The following is a 22,495-nucleotide window of genomic DNA, read 5'->3' as shown; positions in this document are numbered from 1 at the left end:
CTGCCCAGACGACGTTGTTGTTGAGAACCAGGCATTCCTCGATTCCGAAGCGTCAAAGATACCACAGCTGATTTCGCGATACTGCTGAGCCAGATGGAAGGAAAGGCCATGCCACAGGGTGCTCGGCGATCGGTCCCAATCGGGAATTCTGGAAAACTAAGGCAGTCAGGGAGGTTAACGAAGTCATAAGCCTCACACACCTGCTGGAGACTGAGTCCTCCCCTTCTTTTGATGACGAATACGCCCATCCCTCAGAGACGACCTCTCCAGACTGCCCGTCGACTGAGCCTTGCGTACAAAGTACAACCACATGCTCTGCAACTGTCAAACTTCAAACGAACCAACTCTCGCAACACGCACACGCAAGCCGTATCCAAAAGACCCCCAGCGCGATGTCATGGCCGGCCGTGCCCTTCGTCCTCACCACGCACGCCCTAGCGCAGCTACCGGTCCTTGGCATCAGAATGTACACACAAGGACGAAAAGACGGGACAGTTGACTAGCGGCGCCGAGGTGATGGGAGTCCCGGGGCCGAGGCAGTGCCTTGCGTGGGTCCGAGTGTCAGCAAGTTGCATACGTCCGGGTGCGATTTGCCTGCGCGGGGGCCCGGGACCCCGTTTGATCCCGCCGATCAGCCGGGGGGCCAACAACGATGACCAGCCCGGTATGTCCGAGACCCATCAACATCGCGTGGGTTGGGAGACGAGGCGCAGCTGTGTGTCCCGTTTCCGATATCATGTATCAATCGGTCCTACCAAGTCGTGTTCAGTGAATCACAATCCGCTATCGCCCCGCTAGTGGAAGAGAAGAGATAAGTTTTCAACGTTTTTTTCTTGATTTGTAAAAGTAGCTCAAGAACTCTGAACATGTCGCTTATGGCAAAAGGACCCAATTATCCATCATAGGCTAAGGAGGGAGGTCTCTCCTCTTTGTATCCTCCTCTCCTCATGGTATCGAATGTCTTCTTCTTTTCCCCCTCTTCATCCCTTCGCTACGATGGTTTTACTTCTTTCTCTTCTCCTCATGGACAATGGTGATGATCTTGTCAACGATTGATGGGTCGGACAGCTGTCTCAACGTTAGCCTTCTGGTGTGCGTCACTGAGAATGGAGGGAGACATACCGTCGTCACGTCACCAAGCTGGTCCTCCTCGCCAGCCAGAATCTTGCGCAGGATTCTGCGCATGATCTTGCCGGAACGGGTCTTGGGCAGGTCGGGCACAATGTGCACGGCCTTGGGAGCCGCGAAGGGACCGATGCTCTTGCGCACCTGCATGATGAACTCCTTGCGGAGCGCATCCGTGGCCTCGTTGCCGTCCTTGAGGGCGACGAAGGCGTTGACGGCCTGACCGGTGAGCTCGTCGGCAACACCAACGACGGCGGCTTCGGCAATGGAGTGGTGCTCAATGAGCGCGGCCTCGATCTCGGCAGTCGACAACCGGTGACCCGAGACGTTGACAACGTCGTCGACACGTCCGCGGATCCAGTAGAAGCCCTCGTGGTCACGGCCGGCACCGTCTCCGGTGAACTTGATTCAATGTCAGTGTTAGTTTGCGGTGTAGAGGCAGTGATACTCACGTAGTAACCCTTATAGACGTTGAGGTAGGTGTCCATGTAGCGCCTGTGAGCACCCCAGACGGTGCGGGCCATCGAAGGCCAGGCCTGCTTGAAGGCAAGGACACCCTCCACGTCGTTGCCGTGGATCTCCTCGCCGGAAACAGGGTCGATAATGGCAGGCTCGATGCCGAAGAACGGCAGAGATGCGCTACCAGGCTTGGTGGGTGTGACGCCAGCCAGGGGAGTGATGACGTTGGACCCAGTCTCGGTCTGCCAGTATGTCTGCGAGGAAGGTCAGTTTGGTGCATAACGTATACCGAGACGTATTTTCACTTACGTCGACAATGTGAGCCTCTTCCTTGCCAACGACCTCAAAGTACCACTTCCAAACCTCGGCGGCAATGGGCTCGCCGACGGAGCCCAAGACACGAAGGTGCTTCATGTCACCCTTGACATGTTGGTCACCGGCGCGCTTCAGCAGACGCAGAGCGGTAGGAGCAACGTAGAACTGGGTGATGCGGTGCTCGGCGATGATATCCCAATACCTTGAGAAGTTGGGGTAGGCAGGAGTGCCCTCGAAGACGACGGTGGTAACACCAAGCAGCAGAGGCGCGTAGACGACATAGGTGTGGCCGGTAATCCATCCGACATCACCACCACAGAAGTAGCGGTCACCCTCGTGGATGTCGAAGACGTACTTGCCGGTTGCGGCGGCGCCGACGAGGTACCCGCCGGTGGTGTGCAAAACACCCTTAGGCTTGCCGGTAGAACCGGAAGTGTAGAGGAGGAAGAGGGGGTCCTCAGAGTTCATGCGCTCGGGAGGGAAGTAGGCAGGCCACTTCTCGACCTCCTCGTGCCACCACCAATCACGGCCCTTGGTCATGGGCACATCGGCGCCGGTGCGCTTGTAGACAAGGACGTGAGAGACATCAGGGCACTGCTTGAGAGCATCGTCGACAATCTTCTTGGTGCCAATCAACTTGCCGCCACGCTTGCCCTCGTCGGTGGTGATGACGACCTTGGAGTTGCCGTCAATGACACGATCGCGGAGGGAGTCGGCAGAGAAACCGGCAAAGACGACGGAGTGGACAGCGCCGATACGGACGCAAGCGAGGAGGGCAATCAGGGCCTCGGGAATCATGGGCAGGTAGATGGCAACGGTGTCGCCCTTGCGCACACCCATCTGCTTCAGGACCCAGGCGGTCCTCGAGACCTCTCTAAGGAGCTCGCCGTAGGTGACATTGCGGCCATCGCCGGGCTCGTCAGCCTCGTAGATGATAGCGACGCGGTCGGGATCGGCGAAGGCGTGGCGGTCGACACAGTTGTAAGAAGCGTTGAGCTGGCCCTCAACGAACCAGGCGCTGTCACCTCCCTCGAGAGAGCCGGAATAGACGGTCTGGAAGTCGCTGAACCAGGTCAGGAGCTCGCGAGCCTTGGTGCCCCAGAAGGCCTTGGGGTCGGTGATGGATTCCTTGTACAACTTCTGGTAATCTTCGAGACCTGTGCGAAGGAGGGGCAGAGGGAGCTCCGGTCAGCCAATGAAGAGGCATGGATTTGGGGTAAAGAGGGGAATGACTTACTGCTCAAGTGGGGCTGGCTGGGGTGCTCTGCGGGAAGGCACAGGTAAGTCAGCAAAGTGTCCAATCAGACGAGTCCAAGAGCTTCCAGAGCGCTGAAAGCCCCTCTCTTTTGCCCCTCCCCTTGCGCACAGTCTCCAGTGCCCCTCACGCGACTTTTGGCCGCCAACAGGCCATGGGACGGGATTACGGGTGGGTTTGGGTCTGCAACACGGCGGCGCACTTACTGTCAAGCATCTTCTGGGGAGGATCTGTTGGGAAGCAGTTAGCCATCGTTGTTCCCAACGGAAGAAAAGGAACGACTGCGCGAGAGAGACAGGCAGGCAGAGCTTTGCGTCGAGTGTACAAGCCAATGTACGTTGCGGTGATGGTGGTGTGGTGTTGGTGTCGCTACCGCGCTCTCTCGCTCTCTACTGGTGCTGCTACTACTGCCGCTGCCGGACGCAGAAGAAGGAAATTGGGGAATGTTCGGGCTTACGGAAGGTGTCAACAAGGTGGGCCTCAGCGACCACAGGGGCCTTTTGTTGCTCTGTTGATGCGGCCATGGTGGCGGGGTTGTGTGTGCGTTTATGAAGGATGCGGGGTACTTTGTGCAGGATTGCAGCTTGTGGTTTGGTGGTGGTGAGGCAGGTCGAGAGACGCTGGAGCTGCTAAGACCGCGAATCGTTCGACGTGGTCTGTCTTTTCGACGTCGTCGGGAGACAAGCGGGCGCTTTCGGTGCAGCTACGGTGACAAGCGAGGCTGGCAGTATGGCAACTGGCGCAACTCTCCACACACGACGGGCCTTGCTTCTCGATAGCGAGGTTTCGGGTCGCGTGGTTCCTGGGCTGATGGCGGTCCGGGTTTACTGCAGAGCGGGTAGCGGCAGCAGCAAGTTCGCGATTCCAATGGGGCAACTTCAGGCAAAGTGGATGCTGAAGCTGTCACTGTAGAAGAAGCTGGAGGAGGGAGGGCTGGTGATGGATGTAGGAGAAAGTGAAGAGGCAAGAAGAGGGAGAAAGTGAGGATGGGAAGAAGAGGGAGACGTAGTAATTAAGAAGATCGACTCCTTTGGTGGCCGGGCTGCGAATTGGACGGGGGACGGGATTGCTTTGAATGGGCGAATGGGGACTTGTCCTGAACGCCGCCAACTGAGCTGGAAGGTGGACTCCAGCTCGAGCCGGAGACACTGCGCTCGGTACGGTGCACCGGTTGAGCTGCTTGCTCCATTGGAGACAGGCCAGACGGCCCAACACCAGGCTACCTTACCCAGCCTAGGAATGGCCCTGGAAGACAAAGACCGAGATCGCTTACTTGTCTACGGACCCTCTCTCCATCAGAACGGATACCCATCTCCATCCATTATTCCATGGCAACGCCTTCTTCATTCACTGCCTAAGGTGACGGAGAAGGTGACTTTACACAAAAGACGCCTCACTCACCGTCACTCGACTTGGTCATTCTCTAGCCACCTTACTTACGGTACCAGGAATCTATTTCCAGCTCCCAATTTTGGAGTGAAATCACGCAGAGGCCCAGCCTGGCAGGGAGCCCCATTCTCGGTACGGGACCACGGTACAGTACAGCCCGATGATGCTAGAGTCGATGGAGAAAAGGGACAAGGCACGCGGAAAGGGGACCTCCATCAGCCCTCCCGCGGCCGCCCATTGGTGAATGGCTTGCCACGGCTCCGCAATCCCATTCGCATCTCGCTGGTAGGTATTACGGCGGCGGCGCGTTACCGCTTGGCCGGGGGTCATGCATCCAGACGTTTTTCCTTTGCCCCGAACCGCCTGCGAACCCTCCATTTCCCTGCAACCCCTCGCATCCAAACCAGCCTACCACGACCGATGCAGATACGTAACAGCACTACTCTGCAGTAGCGTCTGAAAGCTGCTTGTCCTGCGAGACGTATCTACTTACCTGCCGTCCGCGCCTGGGTGCTCCTGGGCCGGCCGGTTGGTCCTAACCTGGGGGCGGGGCATTTCAGAAACGGTCATCCATACATGAGTGATAATAACTGGACCTCCGCGAACCCGTGTTGAGCGGCGCCAGGGAGCCTTCTCGTTGGGCCCAAAGTGCTTGGCTAGTCCAGACGAATCAACCCTCGTCTGAAAGCAATGATTCCTGTCGTGACCTTGGCTGGTGCTGCCCCGTCGACCGGCCGAGAAAAACACAGCCGACCGGCGCCCCTTCTCGTGATCGATCGTTGCCTGTTCTTGGGGTGACGGTGACGAAGACCAAGAGCACACCCATCGGTTTTTTTATGGAGGTGTAGAAGCGGCGGTACATGCGTTCTCACACCATTGGCGTCAGGGCGCCTGTCCTTAAACGGGGGTATCGCATGTCAATCACCTTGCTGCGAGGCATGGCCGATGGGCGACAGGTGCTGGCCTGCTGTATCTAGCCCAAGTGGACCGCCCAAATTTCACATTTTAAAATATCTCCTTGTCGCCCTATGAGCATTTTGCCAGCAAATGGCCGATCATGGGCAAAGGGGGAGCAGCATTCGAGGTGGAGCTTAATGGTTCGTGACGACGTTCCACTCATGTGGTTTGCTCCTTGCTCGTTCATTCTTTTCTCTCGGTGTGGCCTGGCATGTCTCTCGTGTAAGAACCAAAATCACCGAGAAGACGCCAGTGACACATCATCTTCAAAAGGATAAGTGGCGCCTGTCACCAGATGTGTGCCTCCGGGACCATGTCGTGCAGCTCTAGACTGAAGACGACCAAGAGGTCGAATTTGTCACTGTAGAACCGCTGAGCTTCGTCTACGTTGCGAATTGAAGCACAGTGCTGTCGGTGCGTGTCGTCAAGCTCAGTTTGCCCCTCATACGCCCAGAGAGTTCCCCGCACTCTCCCCCAGCAGCATCGAGTTGGTGCGCCTCCAAAAGTTTCTGGGCTGACCGAATGGCGCCGCTCTTGAAGCCGGCGTGCGGCTGCTGGCCAGTGAGTTTTGCGCCAGCGCAGGCGGATGCTTGCTGATCGCGACGCGCTACCAACGACTGCCGTCCGCGACAGCCCCCGTGATTGGATTGACTCCAACAATGACATCGATATGATTGCAGGCTCCGTCTTGGCTTCCCACATCTCTGGTGATGTCGATATCTCGCCTGCAATGCCAGTTGCTCAGCCGACCCAAAGTCGAATTCTACCCGTTGACAGATCCGACTTTGCGAGCAGCCGCCGAGAAGAAGAAACGACGCGCAGAAAGTCGGCCAGAATCCCCGCTGAAAATCATGGCTGCTTCGGGGTCTGGTGTTGGGTCGGGATTCAATAAGTCTCGCAGATTCTGGGGTCGACACCCACATCTGCAATCGCAATTTGCAAACGCGTTACTCCCTGCAGATTGTGGGTTCGAGCCTTGCGCTTGTCGATGGTGCGGAAGAGAATAGTGTCCCCGAACCCACTGTGATGACTGAGTGCTGATATGCGATGTGCGTCTGCGGTATCCAACCAGTTTTGCGGCCAGCAGTGCCTCCGACGTCGGCCATGGTCCACCGAATAACCTATATTGAGTCGCAGCACAGTAGTCGTACCCACTTGGCGATAGCCAGTCTGTAGATGTATCGAATTAGGCAAGGCCGCTATCATGGCCGCCGACATTCAAGATGAGACGTCTGCTTGGTCGTCCACAGGGTGTTGTCGTGGGATTGTGGTGTCTGAAGGTGGTGTGTAACCACAAGACACTGGAGGGGCCATCCCGACCTTGGCCATGCGCAATGCGGAGAAAGACTCTCGGGAGCAGTGCGCCTCCATGTATGTGTGCGGTGTGGTTGGAGGGGTCGAACGGAAGTTCCGCCCGCCCCTCGTCCAGAAGGAAGGCGGTGGTTGTTTCTCAGCAGCGGATTCATCTCACCTCGGGTAATGATGCAGCCCGAAGCAGGTGGCTACCTATCGTCTTGTTCCTTCCCGCCATGTACCTTGAGAGGCTTGCAGCGACAGGAAGCCACTCCCTTCAGACGAAGATGCGCCGTCTCACGCCCGTCATTTTCTTACTTGAAGACGTGGTCGAACAAGATGGACCAACGCATTCCAAAACTTGTGCCAATACGTAGCGCCGGGCCCTCGCAGCCGATTCGATAGGAAGCCCGCGGCTAACCAGCAGCTCCTCTCTTCCTCCACGCTGCCCGCTTCCAACAACCAAAACTTCCATCCTTGCTCCTGTACCGCTGTACTTACCGCAGTACCCCGTGCCCCCGGACTTCCCGCATTTTCCCCCAGACTCCCGCCCACGAGGGGTATTGGAGAACATGACCTGGCACACCTGGGATCCTGGGGGGCCGCTGCTGCCCTCGCCTCTGATGCGCTGCGCTGCGCTGTTTTAGGCTGCCATTCCAGAAGGCCGGGTCCCTTGCCCTCCACCTCCTTGTCCCTGTGTCAGTCTTGACTGCTCCCTTAGCCTCCCCTGCCATCCGGGTCAGTCCACATGCCGCCATCTCATAGGATGGACGAATGGAAGTTGGACTTGGCACAACCGACGACATATCCGCGGGGTGGTTGGCCATCCTCGCCCGTCGCCGCATCTGAATTGCTTGGCCCCAGTCCCGCTGATTTTCTGTGGGTAGCTCGGACGAAGAAACACTTTCTCCCAATACGGAGAAATCACATAAAATTCTGGGGCCCAGCTGCTTGGTGTACGGATTCCGGGGCTCTCTTGGAGAATCGGCATTTGTCTCGAATAGGTCATTTGGGAAAAACCACCGTCGATTCCGAACATCGTACGGTCCGTTGCCAGTGTCTCCGCCGACATGTGGGAATCCCAATTTGTTGGGAGGCTCTCGAGATGACAGAGTGTTGAGTATGGGAAGGCAGCCGTCTTACCCGCCGCGCCGTGGCCATGCAATCGTTTGTTAGCACTGCATCCTGCAGGGTGAGGCATACATCCACACGCATACTCGCCTGTCTCGAATAGGCAACTGCGAGACTCGAGTCGATCTGCATCGTCAAGGGTCTGGACCACCAGCATGCGATGATTGACCCTGGTCAAAACGCCTTTAACCGAACGGCTTTGCTGATCCAATTGCTCTTGATTGATTACTTCGCTTTGCGATCCTCAGATTCCCTATCAATGACCGATGCTGCGTGACTACTTTTCGCAAACTTAAGGGTAAATGAGCCTCTGTTCAAGAACCAGAGGTTTTGTCCGTTGATAAGTTCGGCAGTATCCAACTTCTGATCGTCGAAACAGACTGACCTGTTATCGACTACTAACCTGGAAGAACCAAGCGGTGTGCCGAGTAGAAAGAGTCTTCTACTATTCCGCCGTCTGTCCCTGACATCATATTCAATGGCGTAGCGTGCGCAATACGCTCGAGTAGCAGAAAGCAATTGCAGGACCGTACCTCCTGATTGGACGTTTACGTTTCGCATATCGTGGGAGAAGCTCTTGGGCAATGTGGTTTGTTGCTATCAGAGATTCTCTGGCACCTATCCCAGCTCTTGGTAAGTGTCGCCAAATTGGCGGTCATAAGGTGCCATTTGACGAAACGCCAGCGGAAGAAAAAGCGCCATATCGTAGGTAGAACAAAGCTGTGAGAATAGTTTTGTTGGCAGGTATTCATCCCCGAAGCGATATAGTGTATTTTGTCTCTTTCCACCTATATTACTGCTGCTTCCAGCACATGCCACCCAATAAACCCTGAACGCCCCCATTTAGACATCTCCCTGCTTACAGATCCATGCTCATCAAGTACATTTCCATGATTCTCATGAACTTCGCCACAAAGGCCTCCAAGTGGAAGATGACCTTGGTGCCCATCCTGATTCTGTGCTCGTAGAACGCTGACCACTTGATCACCTCGGCCTTGAGGGCATCGTCAATTAGAGGGATAAGCTTAAAGGTGAGGGTCTTGAGAATAGTCGTTGGCGGTATGCAATGCGTAAGGAGGTCGTACAGCTTCGCCCGCACCTGAAGGATCCGGGCCGGGGTGTGCTCTTCGACGATTTCCCTCGCAATCTGGCTGATGAGCGCCTCCCAATCTGGAGGCGGGATCGGTGTGCTGTCCGTAACTTTCTCGCTGTGATGGGTCAGCTTTGATGCATCCTGGGATGACAAGATGACGTACTTCTGGGCATGAACTGCCTCGTACATAAGAAGAGCTCGTCTCAGATTTCTGCCACTCTCCTGTGCTATCCTCATGTGCAAGCCCTTGACCATGGGCCAGTTCTCCTTCTTTGCCGATACGGCCAGGACTTCGCAGATCTCCTCGTGACTGGGGGCAGCAACTCTGACCAGCAGCGTTCTCGATCGAATAGGGGCGATGATGTTGGCCGTCGAGTTGGCAAGGAGGATCAATCGCAGGTTCGGAGAGTACTTCTCCATCGTCCGACGCAGAGCCGCCTGCGCATCTCTTGTCAGGTGGTCCGCCTCATTGATCACCACAACCTTGAATCTCTGCTTTGCCGACTGGTCGACCTGTTGTGTCTGCGCCACCTCTTTCAGAAGGTCCTGAACCACGACTCTGTCATAGTTGCCGACGTCGGAAGGTGTGATTTCGAGATGGTAGTTGGAGGCGACAATGTTGAACTCGAGCTTGCGGTTGCTCGACGTCTGGAACACTCGTGCGTCGATCTTGATCTTCTCTACGCCTGGTCCATACAACTCCTTCAGCGTGGCGACGATGCGCGTCTTCTTGCCCGCGCCCGAAGGACCGTATACCAGAAGGTGGGGGAAATCACCGCTTTGCGCCTGCATTTGGTGAGTTGCTGCCTATGACAGCTTGAAATTGAAGACCTACCAACGAACCAAGCCTATCTGACAGTTCCTGGTGGTATGTCAGGGCATCCAGTGACCGAGGTCTGTGTTTGTCGACGATGAGCGCCATTGCGGTTGTTTGGTTATTTTGTCGCTGGTTCTGTGTTGTTGGACTTTGGCCTGTTCAGTCGTGGACTTTTTGGCGATCGACTGGGATGGAAGACGCGTTGAGAGCCAAAGTCGCGTTAAGTGGGAAATGCGTTCAAGTGTGGCTGGTGGATAAGGCCCGTGCTCCCTCCCGCAGCTGCATGTGCCACAATGATGCCCCCTCTACTGTGCGGCTCCATATCACTTATTGCACATGGACTTAAGGCGCCTCTCCAATTCAACTTTCAACGCTTTTTGGGCCGATTCTATGCTTGTTTGGATCGAGGCATATTTCATTTCATTTTTCCGTAGCTTCAGTGCTTTGGTAGTCATTGCACGTGGAAAGCTTATAGTACAACCATTCCTATCCTGATATTGCTCCTAATTCCAGGGGATGGGTTATATGATACAGGCTTCGCTTATAGTTGATCTCAAGCAGAAGGCGAGCCGGCAGAAGGAGCACTCGTAGGTTTGGTGGGCGCCTCTGCAATCAAGTCCGCTGGCGCAATCTGCTTTCTCGGCCTCTTCAACTCCTCCAACGTAACACCGTCAAGCTTCGTAATTCCAACCACGGGGGCCTCTCCCTTGTGAACGAATTCCCATTGTCCTGATCTTGAGTTAGTCCTGGTGGTCTTCATAAGGGCGATCTATACTTACCAGGCAGCTTGTTACCGGCCAGGCGGAAGGCATCCTTCGCGACAGCCTCGTGAAGCATTCCCTTGATTTCAAAAACAATCTGGTTTACTGCAACACGCGCAGCCCAGTGATCGAAAGAACCCTTACCCTTACCCATACGCATCTAGCATCACAAATCAGCATGGGTACTTGCCATACGCTCTATCACCCCTCACCTCGTTACCGGAGACGTAGACTCCAACGTTACAGCATATCCTCTTGTACAGACGGTACTTCTGACCACGCAATCTCATCTTGATGGTGTCCTCGGCGTTCTTTAATTGCTTCGCGCTGATTCTTCGGTGGTGGTCCTTCATGCGAAGGCCATAATCGCCCCAGATGACAGTCGTGCCCTTGGTCGATCCTCCGGTTGCCACACGAGGCCGTCCCTTCATCATCTTCTTCGTTCGGTCGATCGAGGGTTCGAGCCAGTTGCCTTGCTGAGCAGTTGTCGACGAGAATGGGCGGGCCTCGCGGAGGATCTGTGATGCGACCAGTGGCTTGGTCAATTGGGGTCGGATGGCAGCGCCAAAGGGGTTGATTGATGGCGCCGTAGAGATTCTGAGGCCTTGAAAGACGCTGAGAAGCGCCGAGGGAGCGTTGGGCCTCATGTTTGCGACTTGCCGATTGATGAGGTTGACGATAGTATCTCCAAAAAAATCCCCAGCTTTGCAGCACGAGGTGTGGCTGAGGTGGCCTGAGAATTTGGGCGCTCGTTTTTTCCTGAGGCTTGGAGCTCCTGCTTCAGCCACACCCCACTCTCGTGCTTTAATGGAAAGAGCGACCGGGGGTCACGGACCTCGCGTCACTTTCGCGTAGGAAATCCATTACGAGCACGCTTCCTCGGACGCCAGGCACGAACGAAGCAATTGGCATCGGCCGTTCACCAACATCACACGTCCCTTAGGCAACAGCACCACAACGAGCCTTTTCAAACTTCGGACAAACCCCATTGCATTCAAACCGTCACAGGCTTCTAGGTTACTGCAACACCAATTCACAATGCCTGCTGACATCCGGTCCTTCTTTGGGCCAAAGGGTGGTGCACCTCCCAAGCCCGCACCGAAGAAGGTCGAGGAGCCGCCCAAGAGTCGAAGGGGCAGAAAGGTCGTGGAAGACAGCGACGATGAGGAAGCACCTGCTCCCGCACCGTAAGACATGCGAAGTCTGTTTTTTAATCGTCATTTTACTAAATGTACAACAGAAAGCCCGCGGCCAAGGCCGCCGACAAAAAGAAGATCAAGTACGATAACCAAGCATCCAGTCCTGCCCACTCTGGCTAACCGATCTTTCAGGAGCGAGGCTGTGAAGGGAACAGAGACAACCGCTAGCGATTACTTCTCATCATCAAAGACCTCGAAACCAGCGCCCTCGCCGAAGACAGACCGAACAACCAAGGTGAAGACCGAGGTGGAGATCCGTACAAGCCCACGCAACAAGAAGGTCGCAGCCAGACCAACCGAAGAGCCTGCCAAAAACGGAACAACAGCTTCAAAGAAGCGTACGACCACGGCTTTCAAGAAGTACGACTCGGACGACGACGCCGATGCCTATGTTGACGAGGGTGACAATGACGATGATGGCGATATCTTCGCGGCGGATATCAAGGGACGGAACAAGCGAAAGAACGACGACTACGCGGAGGACGATAGTGACGAGGAGGTGCTACCGAAGCCCAAGCGCGTGGCCTCTCGGAGTGCTGCGGCTGCGGCTCCCACCAAGGCAGCAGCTGGCACAAAGAGGCGCAAGACCCCCGAGGAGGAATCTGAGGACTCTGAGGAAGAGCAACCTCCGCAAAAGAAGAAGGCACCCGCGAAGCCTCGTGCTCCTAGAGCCAAGAAAGCCGATGTCCCCGAGGACGCCACCTATCAGTCGATTCTGGACGACATTCCTACCGTCCGCCCTCCCACACCTCCCCCGCAAGACCCCAACGCGAAGTTTGACTGGCGTAAGTCAGCTGCTGGAGGTGGCAACAGCAGTGCTGCACCCCCGAATGCTGGAGCTGCAGAGCTTCCCGAGGGTGAAGATGAGTGTCTTTCAGGCTTGACTTTTGTCTTCACTGGAGTGCTGCAAACGATCGGCCGCGAAGAAGGACAGGCTCTGGTCAAGAAGTACGGCGGCAAAGTTACAGGATCACCAAGCAGCAAGACGAGTTACGTTGTGCTAGGCGACGACGCAGGCCCAAGCAAGTTGAGGAAGATCAAGGATCTCGGCATCAAGACGATCAATGAGGAGGGTCTGTTCGAGCTTATTCGACGTCTCCCAGCATACGGTGGCAGTGGTAAAGGCGCTGAGAAGGCACGCGAGAAGAAGAAGCAGGAAGAGGAAAACATCAAGAAGCAGGCTCTGGAAATGGAACGAGAAGAGAAAGCTAGGAAGGCCGCAGCTGAGAAGGCTGCGAAACAGGCAGCTGCAGCTCGTGGCACAACCACCGCGACAGCTCCGGCGGCTGCTCCAGTGCAGCTCTGGACTTCCAAATACGCGCCAAGTCAACTTAACCACATCTGTGGCAACAAGTCCCAGGTCGAGAAAATCCAAGCCTGGCTCAGAAATTGGCAAAAGTCAAGGAAATACGACTTCCAGAAGCGTGGTGCAGACGGCATGGGCGGCACCCGTGCCATCATCATCTCCGGCCCCCCTGGTATCGGCAAGACGACTGCTGCCCACCTGGCTGCAAAACTTGAGGGTTTCGACGTAATTGAGAGTAACGCCAGTGACACGCGCAGCAAGAAGCTTGTCGAGAATGGCGTGAGTGAAATCATGAACAACACTTCGCTCCTTGGTTACTTTGCCGGAGACGGCAAAAAGGTCGATGGGGTCAAGAAGAACATCGTGTTGATCATGGATGAGGTTGACGGAATGTCTGCCGGCGACCGAGGTGGTGTTGGAGCTCTCGCGAAGTTCTGCAAGAAGACCGAGGTGCCCCTCATTCTCATCTGCAACGAGCGCAAGCTGCCGAAGATGAAGCCCTTCGACTTCGTCACCACGGATGTCCCGTTCCGACGCCCAACGGTGGAGCAAGTTCGGTCTCGTATCATGACTATTTGCCATCGTGAAGGGTTGAAACTGCCCGTGCCGGTGGTGGACGCCCTGATTGAAGGCAGCAATAAGGATATTCGACAGATTATCAACATGATATCGACAGCCAAGCTCGACCAAGCAAACATGAACTACGATCAAGGCAAGGCGATGACGAAGGCTTGGGAGAAGCACGTCATTCTGAAGCCATGGGATATCTGCCAGAAGATGCTTGGGGGTGGATTATTCGCTCCCGCCAGCAAGACCACCCTCAACGAGAAGATTGAGCTCTATTTCAACGATCATGAGTTCAGTTATCTCATGATCCAGGAGAATTACCTCAAAAGCAAGCCGATGGCGCTCAACCACAAGGGCTACAACAAGAGAGAGGAGAATCTCAAGTACCTCGAACTCGTGGATCAGGCTGCTGAGAGCATCAGTGATGGTGACTTGGTCGATCGTATGATTCATGGACCGCAGCAACAGTGGAGTCTCATGCCTACCCACGCAATTTTCAGCACTGTCCGTCCCGCAAGCTACATCGCTGGCCAGCTTATGGGCTCCAGCTTCACTTCTTGGCTCGGCAATAACAGCAAGACCGGCAAGCTGAGCCGTTACATCCGTGAGATTCACTCTCATATGCGACTCAGATCATCAGGCGATGCCCATGAGATTCGTCAGCAGTACTTGCCCGTCCTATGGGACCAGCTCATCCGTCGCTTGTCTGTCGAGGGCAAGGACTGCGTGGAAGAGATTATCCAACTAATGGACAGCTACTACTTGACGCGAGACGACTTTGACGCCATTCAAGAATTGGGCGTTGGACCCCAGGCCGAGGGTCGTGCTGAAATCGAGTCAAAGACGAAGGCCGCATTCACTCGAACGTAAGAAATGCTCCAATAAACCCCCTGACATATCAATGTTCTAACTTATCACAGATATAACGCCATGTCGCATCCCATTCCATTCATGAAGTCTAGCAACGTGATGGCTCCCAAGGCTGCTAAAGTGGCCCCGGACCTGGAGGAGGCCATCGAGGAAGAGGACGATGCCGCTGTTGCTGAACCTGCTGAGCCTGCTGAAGAGGATGAGCTTGATCTGAAGGGAGATAAATACATCAAGCAGCCCAAGCCCAAGGCTAAGAGAGCCACCAAGAAGGCCAAAGCAGAGGAGGACGAAGATGATGATGCGGATGCCAAGCCTAAGAGAGGACATCCCAAGGCCAAGACTACAACAGCAAAGGGCAAGGGCAAGAAATAAGGACTGGTAGTGTGAGGTTGCCGTTTTGGCCTTTGTAATTATTATGAACAGGCGTTGCTCTCACCGAGGGGACAGATGCACTTTAGGGCGTGCGGGATTAGTGGAGGACGCGGCTCCTGAGCTCTATGTTGTTAGATATTGTATTGTTCTTGTACAAAGGGCTGTTAATACGCTATACGTACTCAACTGACCCATCCTTCTTGGGGTCTTTGAAAGGCAAAATTATCACAATTCGATTTTGCACCCTTTGACCGTACGATCTGACCAGCTGTAAGCCAGGCAGTTTCTGCTTGTGCCTGACAGAAGAATGTTCTTCGCCTCCTTCCTTAAAAACTCCCATCTCCCATGGGAGCTACCTTCCTGAAAAGCCATGGAGCTTAAATCGCTCTGAGATCCCAACTCCGTTAGGTCTATTGGATGTGGGCAAGCTTTTTAGAAATCCAGAGCGCGACTTCCCTCAGGAGTCTGGTAAGTCTCTCGAAAGGGATTTCACCTAATCATTGCTCACTTGTCACCTCTAGGTGAAATCTTCTGCTTTGTCGCTCACGATGCCCTCGGCCACACTGTCCACCATAACAAAGGACACAAAAATGGGCAAGCGCAAGACGTGGCCCATGAAAACTGTTGGAGGAATTGCGGAGGTTTGCAAAGGTAATTTGACATCCTATTCACCACTACCTCTTCACTCTTACTTTTCCCATGTCACTCTTTCCATTCCACTTGGACTGCTCGCTTCTACCACTCACTCAACTTTTTCTTCAATCATTACTGTCGAGATTTCTCTCCCTCCTTCCTTGCATCTTAAGGGTACTCTTTCATCCTGTCGACTGCAGCGGATATCAGGACACCAACTTCCTCATTGGGGATACTGCGTCTTCGACGTATAGCTCGACCTTCAGCTGACATTTTCCGACGTCCCTCGTATAACAGTTCTCATCTCGAAGAGGAAACTGCCTCAAAAAGACTCCGAGAGGCTTACTCTTGAAAATCTGTCGGCACTATCCTCTGCACTTTCCAGACGAGGGGGGCCGGATCAGTACTCAATGGGCCGGCGAAGTAAGTGCTCAAACATCTCGCCTTTCCTCTACGATGGAACCCAATTGCATTTGAAAAATATCTAATGAGCTCTCATAAGCGATACCCGAGGCAGTGGTTGCCGTCCGCGCTCATAGTCCTCATCAGCTCTCGATGATCGAGGAGGCTTCCCGCGAATCGACCCCTATGATTGCGACCGGGGCCAATGCCGATGTTTCTGCCGATCACCTTCACAACTACCCTACCGAAGACATCACTTACGAGAAGTTCGACAGTTCTGACATTATTGAAGAGTATGTGCACCAGAACACCGAATACCGCTTTGATGAGGGTGCTTCCAATGTCGGCCCCTTGGGCCTCGGGCATGGGGACCTAATACAGAACAACGCAGACACGGTTCTGTACGGTAACTGGGAACAGGACAACAACCTAGAAGATTTCGACCGTTGTTCCAGTATGTCTCAGAGCTTCGGCATGACTGTACGACGCTGACTGAAGCAGCTCCTGACACGGTGATTCATTACGACATGGACGAAATGGAAGCAGCTTGCCAAGCTCGGTCTTCGTCGCCGACTGCATCATGCCAACAGTCTACCGAAAAAGGTAAGATTGTTTGGAACATCTCTTAGTTATTCTCCCTTATTCCCATACAAACTGGCGCTTCCCTTATAATTACCCCTGCCTTGCATTCATCCCTGCGTTGCTCACCAACACATACGGTGTTTGCATTCACCATCATCCAGAATAGATGCTGATGCCGCTTAGGTTCAAGCACTCAGAATGCTAGCTTGAAGATGGGTAGCTCATCTAGAGCGAAGGATTGGTCGATGTTCCAGAGCAATCTGGTCGACTATGGCCCGGATGACCCCAGCCCGCGACTTCCAGGCTGCTCTGCCGGCCACCCCTACAATAAGACGTGGAAACTGACGGATTCAATGATGATGGCTTACAATGCCATGCGAGGCCCTCCGTTGCTCCCGGGAAATGATCCACTGCGCAATTGGATGGCCATCAAAGCGACCGAGTCCATGAACGAGTCCACGATGGGGTCCACAACGGCCGAGTCGTTTCAGACATCTCGAGAGACGGCAAGCCTGGGCACAAGGTCTGTGACGCAGACATCGCCGTCAAAGGATACAACTCAGACATCTGGACTGAGTTCTGGGGAGAAACGAGAGATGGAGGATTATGCCAAGTAAGCTCCCACGCTCAGAAGAGGACTTTCATTTAACCATCATACAGGATGCTGAAGGAGGCCAACATGGCTACAAAAGAGTATGCGCCTCCTGAGACGGATCGCAACCCAGCCTACGAAGTGCCCCGTCCCAGATATCTTCACGTCTCGCCCAGGTTCAACAGCTTCAAGTTTGAAGACTACATGCATCCCGAGGTTTCTATGCCTGGGTCGGCTTACAAGCAGCCATACGATACTAATCGTGACTTCGGTAAGAGTAACCTAACTTTTCTCGTGGTCACATTCTCATTTATGACAGCTGAGGAGTATGACATCTCGGATGACGAGGGTGACCCCGAATCGGGACGCGTTTCGCCGTGCACATTCCGTCTCCTATCTGAAGGCTGCTCTCGACGAGACCCTCAGACAAACCAAGTCTTCATGGCGGAGGATGTATGTGGCCCCTTATTACCCTCCCTGAAGCATTGACTGAATCTGTCCCAGGCTCAACGCATGCGCCCCGAGACGCCTCTTGAGGATAATGACAGACATCTCGTCGTCGACCGACTTACTCTCTCCTTTGAGCTCCAGAGAGACATCAACGATGGGGGTTGGATCACACCGTGCTACTCAGTAGAATCAGAGCCCTCCATCATCTTCAGTCCTCCAGGCAACTACCACTAGACTCCCTCGGACTGGACCTTTCTAACCTTGTCAGGCGTTACCCTCAAGCACAAGATGCGCAACTGGTGGTTTGGCCTCTTTGACCGTATGGACCCGATTGCTGCGCGCCGCTTCCGCAAAGTCCAGTTCCGCGAGGCCAACGACCCCGTAACGCCCCTCGAGACGATCTCAGCACGCTCGGTCGTCTCCTCAAGCACCTCCAGCGATGACGGTATCGGCAACTACAGGAAGTCCTACACCGACGCTGAGGTCCTCGAAGCGCTGCACTCACCCGCCAGTCGCCGCGTTGCCGGCGTCGCACCCCAGAACGCCCAGCTCATCATATCGCAGCGCTGGCAGACGGTCACCCGATGGAAGAACCAAGATGCAGAGATGACGCGTGAGAACGACAACATGCGCGGCGCCATTGAGCGAGCCAAGATGGAGCTGCGAGAGATCCGGCTGGCGGTCGACCATATCGTGCAGAAGAAGGCCGCGGAGGACATGGCGATGCGGCAGCGCAATCACAGGCGGATCCTTCGCCAGGTTTCGGCACACCTGCACGAGTTGCGATACGAAATCCAGAGCAAGTTCGACGCTCTCAAGCATGCGCAGACCCAGAACCAGAGCATGAAGGCTGAGCTGGCGCTGCTTGAGTGGCAGATCAAGAATGAGTGCGCGAGGGCTGAAATGGCGAGCCCCGATGAGGTCCGCAAGGCGGTCTCGGAGCACTTTCGGGATAAGATGATCGCCCTTGAGCTTGCAGACTGCTTCTGACAGTGAAATTCACTGTCGCATCATTGATGCTGGGCCGGGGGTCCGCTTCACTCAATCTTGTTGACAGTGCAGACATGCATGGCCATAGGACACCAAGGTTCTCTCTGTTTCCTCGTCTTTCGGCCGACGAGATGGTTGGTGAAAGTCGAGAAACCAATCACTACCGGATGCATTCCCGAGGGTGAGCCGAGTATTAGGTATTGCCAAGCTGGGAATTATCAATCAGTGGGACCGTTGACTAACACGGCGCGGCAGGCTGAAAGCGGAATTGGCAATTGTTGACATGCCCATCCCTCCCGCTCTTTTTCTTGTTTGTTTTGCGCAATGTTTCGGCATAGGATATGCCCTAGTTTGAGTACGATACCCCAAGAGAGGTGAAGACTTCGACGTCGGAATTGCCAACTTTCCACCGAGGAATGTGTAGATAATCAAAGATGGAGAGTATATCACGGAAATGAATAGCCATTGAAGGTTGAATGTGATGTAGTGACAGGGAGATCAATGTCTCCAAGGCGGTAATTAAATTGTACCAGAGCTTTTGAGAAGAATCGTGAGACCCCGGAATCCCTATCCGAGGCCTATGTACACAACATATCCGGATTCTATCCTTTTTCTTTTCTTCCAGTGAGGGCCAACCCATTTTGGCCCCCAATCAGCCATGCAATAGTAACGTCATGAGAGGAGCATTATACACCGACCGGAACGCCCAGTTCGCTGTTCCGGGAATCGACACAGTATCGTAGAACATAATGGTACAAAGGGGGCTGCGGCCGCCGAAGCCTCCCAGCGGCAGGCCAGCCCCATGGAATCTTTTGGTTGGAAAGACCCCCGCACATCAGCAGGGGCCGAGTGCTGGAGATCGCGGACGAGTCAGACGGTTTAAGCGTTCTTGACGACGCCGACCTTGGCGGCGCGCAGCACACGACCGTTGAGCTTGAATCCCTTCTGCTGGACGTGGAAGACGGTGTTGTCCTCCTTGTCGGGCTGGGGTGCCATGAAGGTGGCGTCGTGCTCGTTGGGGTTGAACTTCTCGCCCTCGGGGTTGACGCGCTCGATGCCGTGCTTCTTGAGGGTGGACATGAGGATGTCGTCGGTCATCTTGAGACCCTCGTACAGGTTAACGAGGTCCTGGAGGTCGCCAGACTTCTCGGTGGCGTTGATCTTCTCCTGGGGCACCATGGAGAGCGCGCGATCCAGGTTGTCGACGCTGTCGACAAGGTCCTTAGCGAACTTTTGGAGGGCGAAGTCGCGGGCCTGCTTGACCTCGCGCTGTGTGCGGTCCTGGAGGTTGCGGAAGTCGGCGATGGTGCGCAGGCACTTGTCCTGTTGAGCGTTGCTGTGTTAGCCACTTTTTTCTCGGAGAGCCGACATCGGTAGGAGGGGTTAATTGCGCATCGACGAACCTTCCAGTCAGCGGCCTCCTTCTCCTTGGCCTCGAGCTGCTTCTTCAACGGTGACTCGGCGTCCTCAGCCTTCTCACTCTCCTTGGGCGCCTCGGTCTCCTTGGTCTCCTTCTCCTTGGCGTCGCTGTACCATCTTGCGACGGCAGGCTGAGCGGCCCGTATCCTGAAAGCCGGGGAAGTCTGGAACTGGTTTTGGAAGACAGACTTGGGAGTCTGGGTGCGCATGCCGGAGCGCACAGCGCGGGAAGAGGTGGCGATAGCTTGTCTGAACATTATGGCGTTTGTGGTTGTTGGAATTGGGGGGCGCAGGAGGTGGAAGATTTAGAGGGGAGGGTCGGGAGGCGACGCAGGGACTGAGGAGCTTTTAAGAGGGAATGAAATTTTATCGGAATGGCCCTCAGTGACGGATGGACTGCCGTTAGCCCACGGCCACTCGGGAAACTTTTGCGCCCAATCAAGTCCGGGGATGGAGCTCCATCTCGGGGCGGATGAACGGAGGGCCCGGCGGCGGGCGTTATCGATAAGAGTAATTAATGCCAAGGCAAGGCCAGTGTGGTTTAGCACGCCAGGCACGACGCTGCACGGTTGCTGGACCTTCCAATTGGGAGAGCGCGACTTCACCTCGCCTCCTGTCGCAAAAATATCCTTTCAGCCTTCCCCCACTGCCTAGCTATCGCCAACTCATCCTCGTACAACCCACCCACGTCGATACTCGGTCACAAAGGCGGCTTTATCAGAAACCCGCGCACTCGATCTCGGTGCTACTATTTGCTCTTGCGACGTTTCTCAGCCCTCCACAACTTGCAAACTAGACCTCGATTTGGCGGAGTAGGCGCGATGGAGTACGAACCGATGCTGTTGGACGGCGAGTCCGGGGGGCCTCAGATCAAGATTTCGGGGGTAAATCACACCGCTTCATCGATGGAATGAAGGCCGTGGTGCTAACTTTCCATCTGTCTGGTTAGGCCGACAACATCCACGTCAACTTTGACCTTTCGAACTGCGATCTCTCTTTTGCCAACTCGCTGCGGCGCGTGATTCAGGCCGAGGTCCCGACAATCGCCATCGACCTGGTCGAAATCGAAGCCAATACCTCTGTTCTTGCCGACGAGTTCATTGCCCACCGTCTGGGTCTCATTCCCCTGCATTCGAAGGATGTCAACAGCTTATTGTACTCCCGTGATTGCGACTGCGAGCAGTACTGCGACAACTGCAGTGTCAAGCTTACCCTGCACGCACGCTGCTCCTCCGACGAGACGATGAAGGTTTATGCGAGCGACCTGATTGTCGATAGTTTCAGACAAAATGGCACCGTAGGAAACCCGGTCATCATGGATCCGGAAGGTCAGGGCTCTCTGATCGCAAAGTTGCGCAAGGGTCAGGAGCTCAAGTTGTCGTGCATCGCAAAGAAGGGAATCGCCAAGGAGCACGCGAAATGGATGCCTACGGCTGCTGTCGGCTTTGAATACGACCCTCATAACAAGCTGCATCACTTGGACATGTGGTATGAGGAGGATGCGAAGGCGGAGTGGTAAGTCTCTCAAGGTTGGCAACGCGCAGGATGTTATGGCTAAATATGTTTCTCTAGGCCTGAGAGCAAGTACGCGAAGATGGAGGACCCTCCTCAAGAGGGAGAAGCGTTCGACTACGACGCAGTACCTGAAAAGTTCTACTTCGAGGTCGAGGGCGTTGGAAGTCTAGAGCCCGACCAGATCATCCAGGAGGGAATCAAGATCATCCAGGAGAAGATGGCATTGTTGCTGCACATGCTCACCGGCGAGGCTGATGACGATGGTATGGGCGACTTTGACGGCCCACGTAGCCCCAACCTGGACATGGACGGCGGCAACCCCTGGGGACAGGACCAAGGTTACACCACCCCATTCAACGGTGGCGCTCAGGGCTCATGGGGTGGGAGCGCGACGACTCCGTACGCTACCACCACACCCTACGGTGCTTCTGGCCAATCTGGCTGGAACTGAGCATGATGATCCACACAATAAAGGCGTTAATGATCTCTTGAAGATGGGCGGCAATGGAGTTTTGCGAGTTTTGAGGACAGCCAGCATCAGCATGGACTGGCCTATTTACATAAAAAGACATTTGGGGTTCGCTGTATGAGTATGAGACTGGGCCAGCACCTCGCGACGGGAGCATCTCAGGGGTAAGAGGGGAGACGGTTTTGATTCTTTGCCAATGTGGCTTTCCTGGCATATAGACTTGGCTCTCATACTGGCCTGGACGTCCGCGAGGGACGACGTCGAAAACTGAAAAGGCGATGCAAGAAAAAACGATACGAAAGGTGAGGGTGAAGGGGCCGAAAAATACGAGTAATCTGAAGACTCCAGCCCTCCAAGGCACCTCTAATACAACTCACAAAACAGCCCAAATATGTGTCTTTTTGAAGCGAAAACCAGCATCCAACTCTTTTGTGTATCCCCAAGACTCCTGTCAAAAATGCAACAGATGACCTCTTTCCAACGCCCCCTCATTACATATGCAGTGTCTAAAACGCTGAAGTCTAATGCTACTTT

General features: G+C 54.7%; 8 protein-coding genes across 8 annotated transcripts; 3 read left to right on the top strand and 5 right to left on the bottom strand.

The window, feature by feature from the left end:
• Window positions 1-52: 52 nt before the first annotated feature.
• On the bottom strand, window positions 53-312 carry CGGC5_v009536 (uncharacterized protein; the record flags this gene model as incomplete). Its single annotated transcript, XM_066152184.1, has 2 exons — window positions 53-156; window positions 201-312. 2 exons carry the CDS (start codon window positions 310-312, stop codon window positions 53-55), a joined length of 216 nt encoding a protein of 71 aa, XP_066008333.1.
• Window positions 313-1,002: 690 nt separating this feature from the next.
• On the bottom strand, window positions 1,003-3,678 carry acu-5 (Acetyl-coenzyme A synthetase; the record flags this gene model as incomplete). Its single annotated transcript, XM_032025350.1, has 7 exons — window positions 1,003-1,068; window positions 1,123-1,527; window positions 1,578-1,838; window positions 1,894-3,056; window positions 3,137-3,163; window positions 3,361-3,384; window positions 3,612-3,678. 7 exons carry the CDS (start codon window positions 3,676-3,678, stop codon window positions 1,003-1,005), a joined length of 2,013 nt encoding a protein of 670 aa, XP_031878039.1.
• Window positions 3,679-8,783: 5,105 nt separating this feature from the next.
• Window positions 8,784-9,939, bottom strand: CGGC5_v009534 (Replication factor C subunit 5; the record flags this gene model as incomplete). Its single annotated transcript, XM_032025351.1, has 3 exons — window positions 8,784-9,132; window positions 9,181-9,803; window positions 9,853-9,939. 3 exons carry the CDS (start codon window positions 9,937-9,939, stop codon window positions 8,784-8,786), a joined length of 1,059 nt encoding a protein of 352 aa, XP_031877992.1.
• Window positions 9,940-10,387: 448 nt separating this feature from the next.
• Window positions 10,388-11,242, bottom strand: CGGC5_v009533 (mitochondrial 54S ribosomal protein uL16m; the record flags this gene model as incomplete). The annotated part of the gene is made up of 3 exons (XM_032025352.1): window positions 10,388-10,563; window positions 10,614-10,755; window positions 10,808-11,242. 3 exons carry the CDS (start codon window positions 11,240-11,242, stop codon window positions 10,388-10,390), a joined length of 753 nt encoding a protein of 250 aa, XP_031877991.1.
• A 391-nt stretch (window positions 11,243-11,633) lies between these two features.
• Window positions 11,634-14,909, top strand: rfc1 (Replication factor C subunit 1; the record flags this gene model as incomplete). The annotated part of the gene is made up of 4 exons (XM_032025353.1): window positions 11,634-11,782; window positions 11,836-11,874; window positions 11,927-14,533; window positions 14,588-14,909. The coding sequence occupies 4 exons, from the start codon at window positions 11,634-11,636 to the stop codon at window positions 14,907-14,909; spliced, it is 3,117 nt and encodes a 1,038-aa protein (XP_031878022.1).
• A 1,188-nt stretch (window positions 14,910-16,097) lies between these two features.
• On the top strand, window positions 16,098-18,558 carry CGGC5_v009531 (uncharacterized protein; the record flags this gene model as incomplete). Its single annotated transcript, XM_032025354.1, has 7 exons — window positions 16,098-16,398; window positions 16,446-16,547; window positions 16,710-17,139; window positions 17,187-17,389; window positions 17,438-17,571; window positions 17,623-17,728; window positions 17,837-18,558. The coding sequence occupies 7 exons, from the start codon at window positions 16,098-16,100 to the stop codon at window positions 18,556-18,558; spliced, it is 1,998 nt and encodes a 665-aa protein (XP_031878041.1).
• Window positions 18,559-19,437: 879 nt separating this feature from the next.
• On the bottom strand, window positions 19,438-20,234 carry CGGC5_v009530 (GrpE protein-like protein; the record flags this gene model as incomplete). The annotated part of the gene is made up of 2 exons (XM_032025355.1): window positions 19,438-19,881; window positions 19,962-20,234. The coding sequence occupies 2 exons, from the start codon at window positions 20,232-20,234 to the stop codon at window positions 19,438-19,440; spliced, it is 717 nt and encodes a 238-aa protein (XP_031878006.1).
• A 564-nt stretch (window positions 20,235-20,798) lies between these two features.
• RPB3 (DNA-directed RNA polymerase II subunit RPB3) lies at window positions 20,799-21,943 on the top strand (the record flags this gene model as incomplete). The annotated part of the gene is made up of 3 exons (XM_032025356.1): window positions 20,799-20,861; window positions 20,927-21,492; window positions 21,550-21,943. 3 exons carry the CDS (start codon window positions 20,799-20,801, stop codon window positions 21,941-21,943), a joined length of 1,023 nt encoding a protein of 340 aa, XP_031878005.1.
• Window positions 21,944-22,495: the final 552 nt, after the last annotated feature.

This window comes from Colletotrichum fructicola (genome assembly GCF_000319635.2).
Source record: "Colletotrichum fructicola Nara gc5 chromosome Unknown KSG_Nara_v1_contig05, whole genome shotgun sequence".
In the NCBI taxonomy this organism is placed as follows: Eukaryota; Fungi; Ascomycota; class Sordariomycetes; order Glomerellales; family Glomerellaceae; genus Colletotrichum; species Colletotrichum fructicola.
The sequence above is the reverse complement of the archived record's forward strand: the minus strand, read 5'-3'. Positions and strand labels throughout refer to the sequence as shown.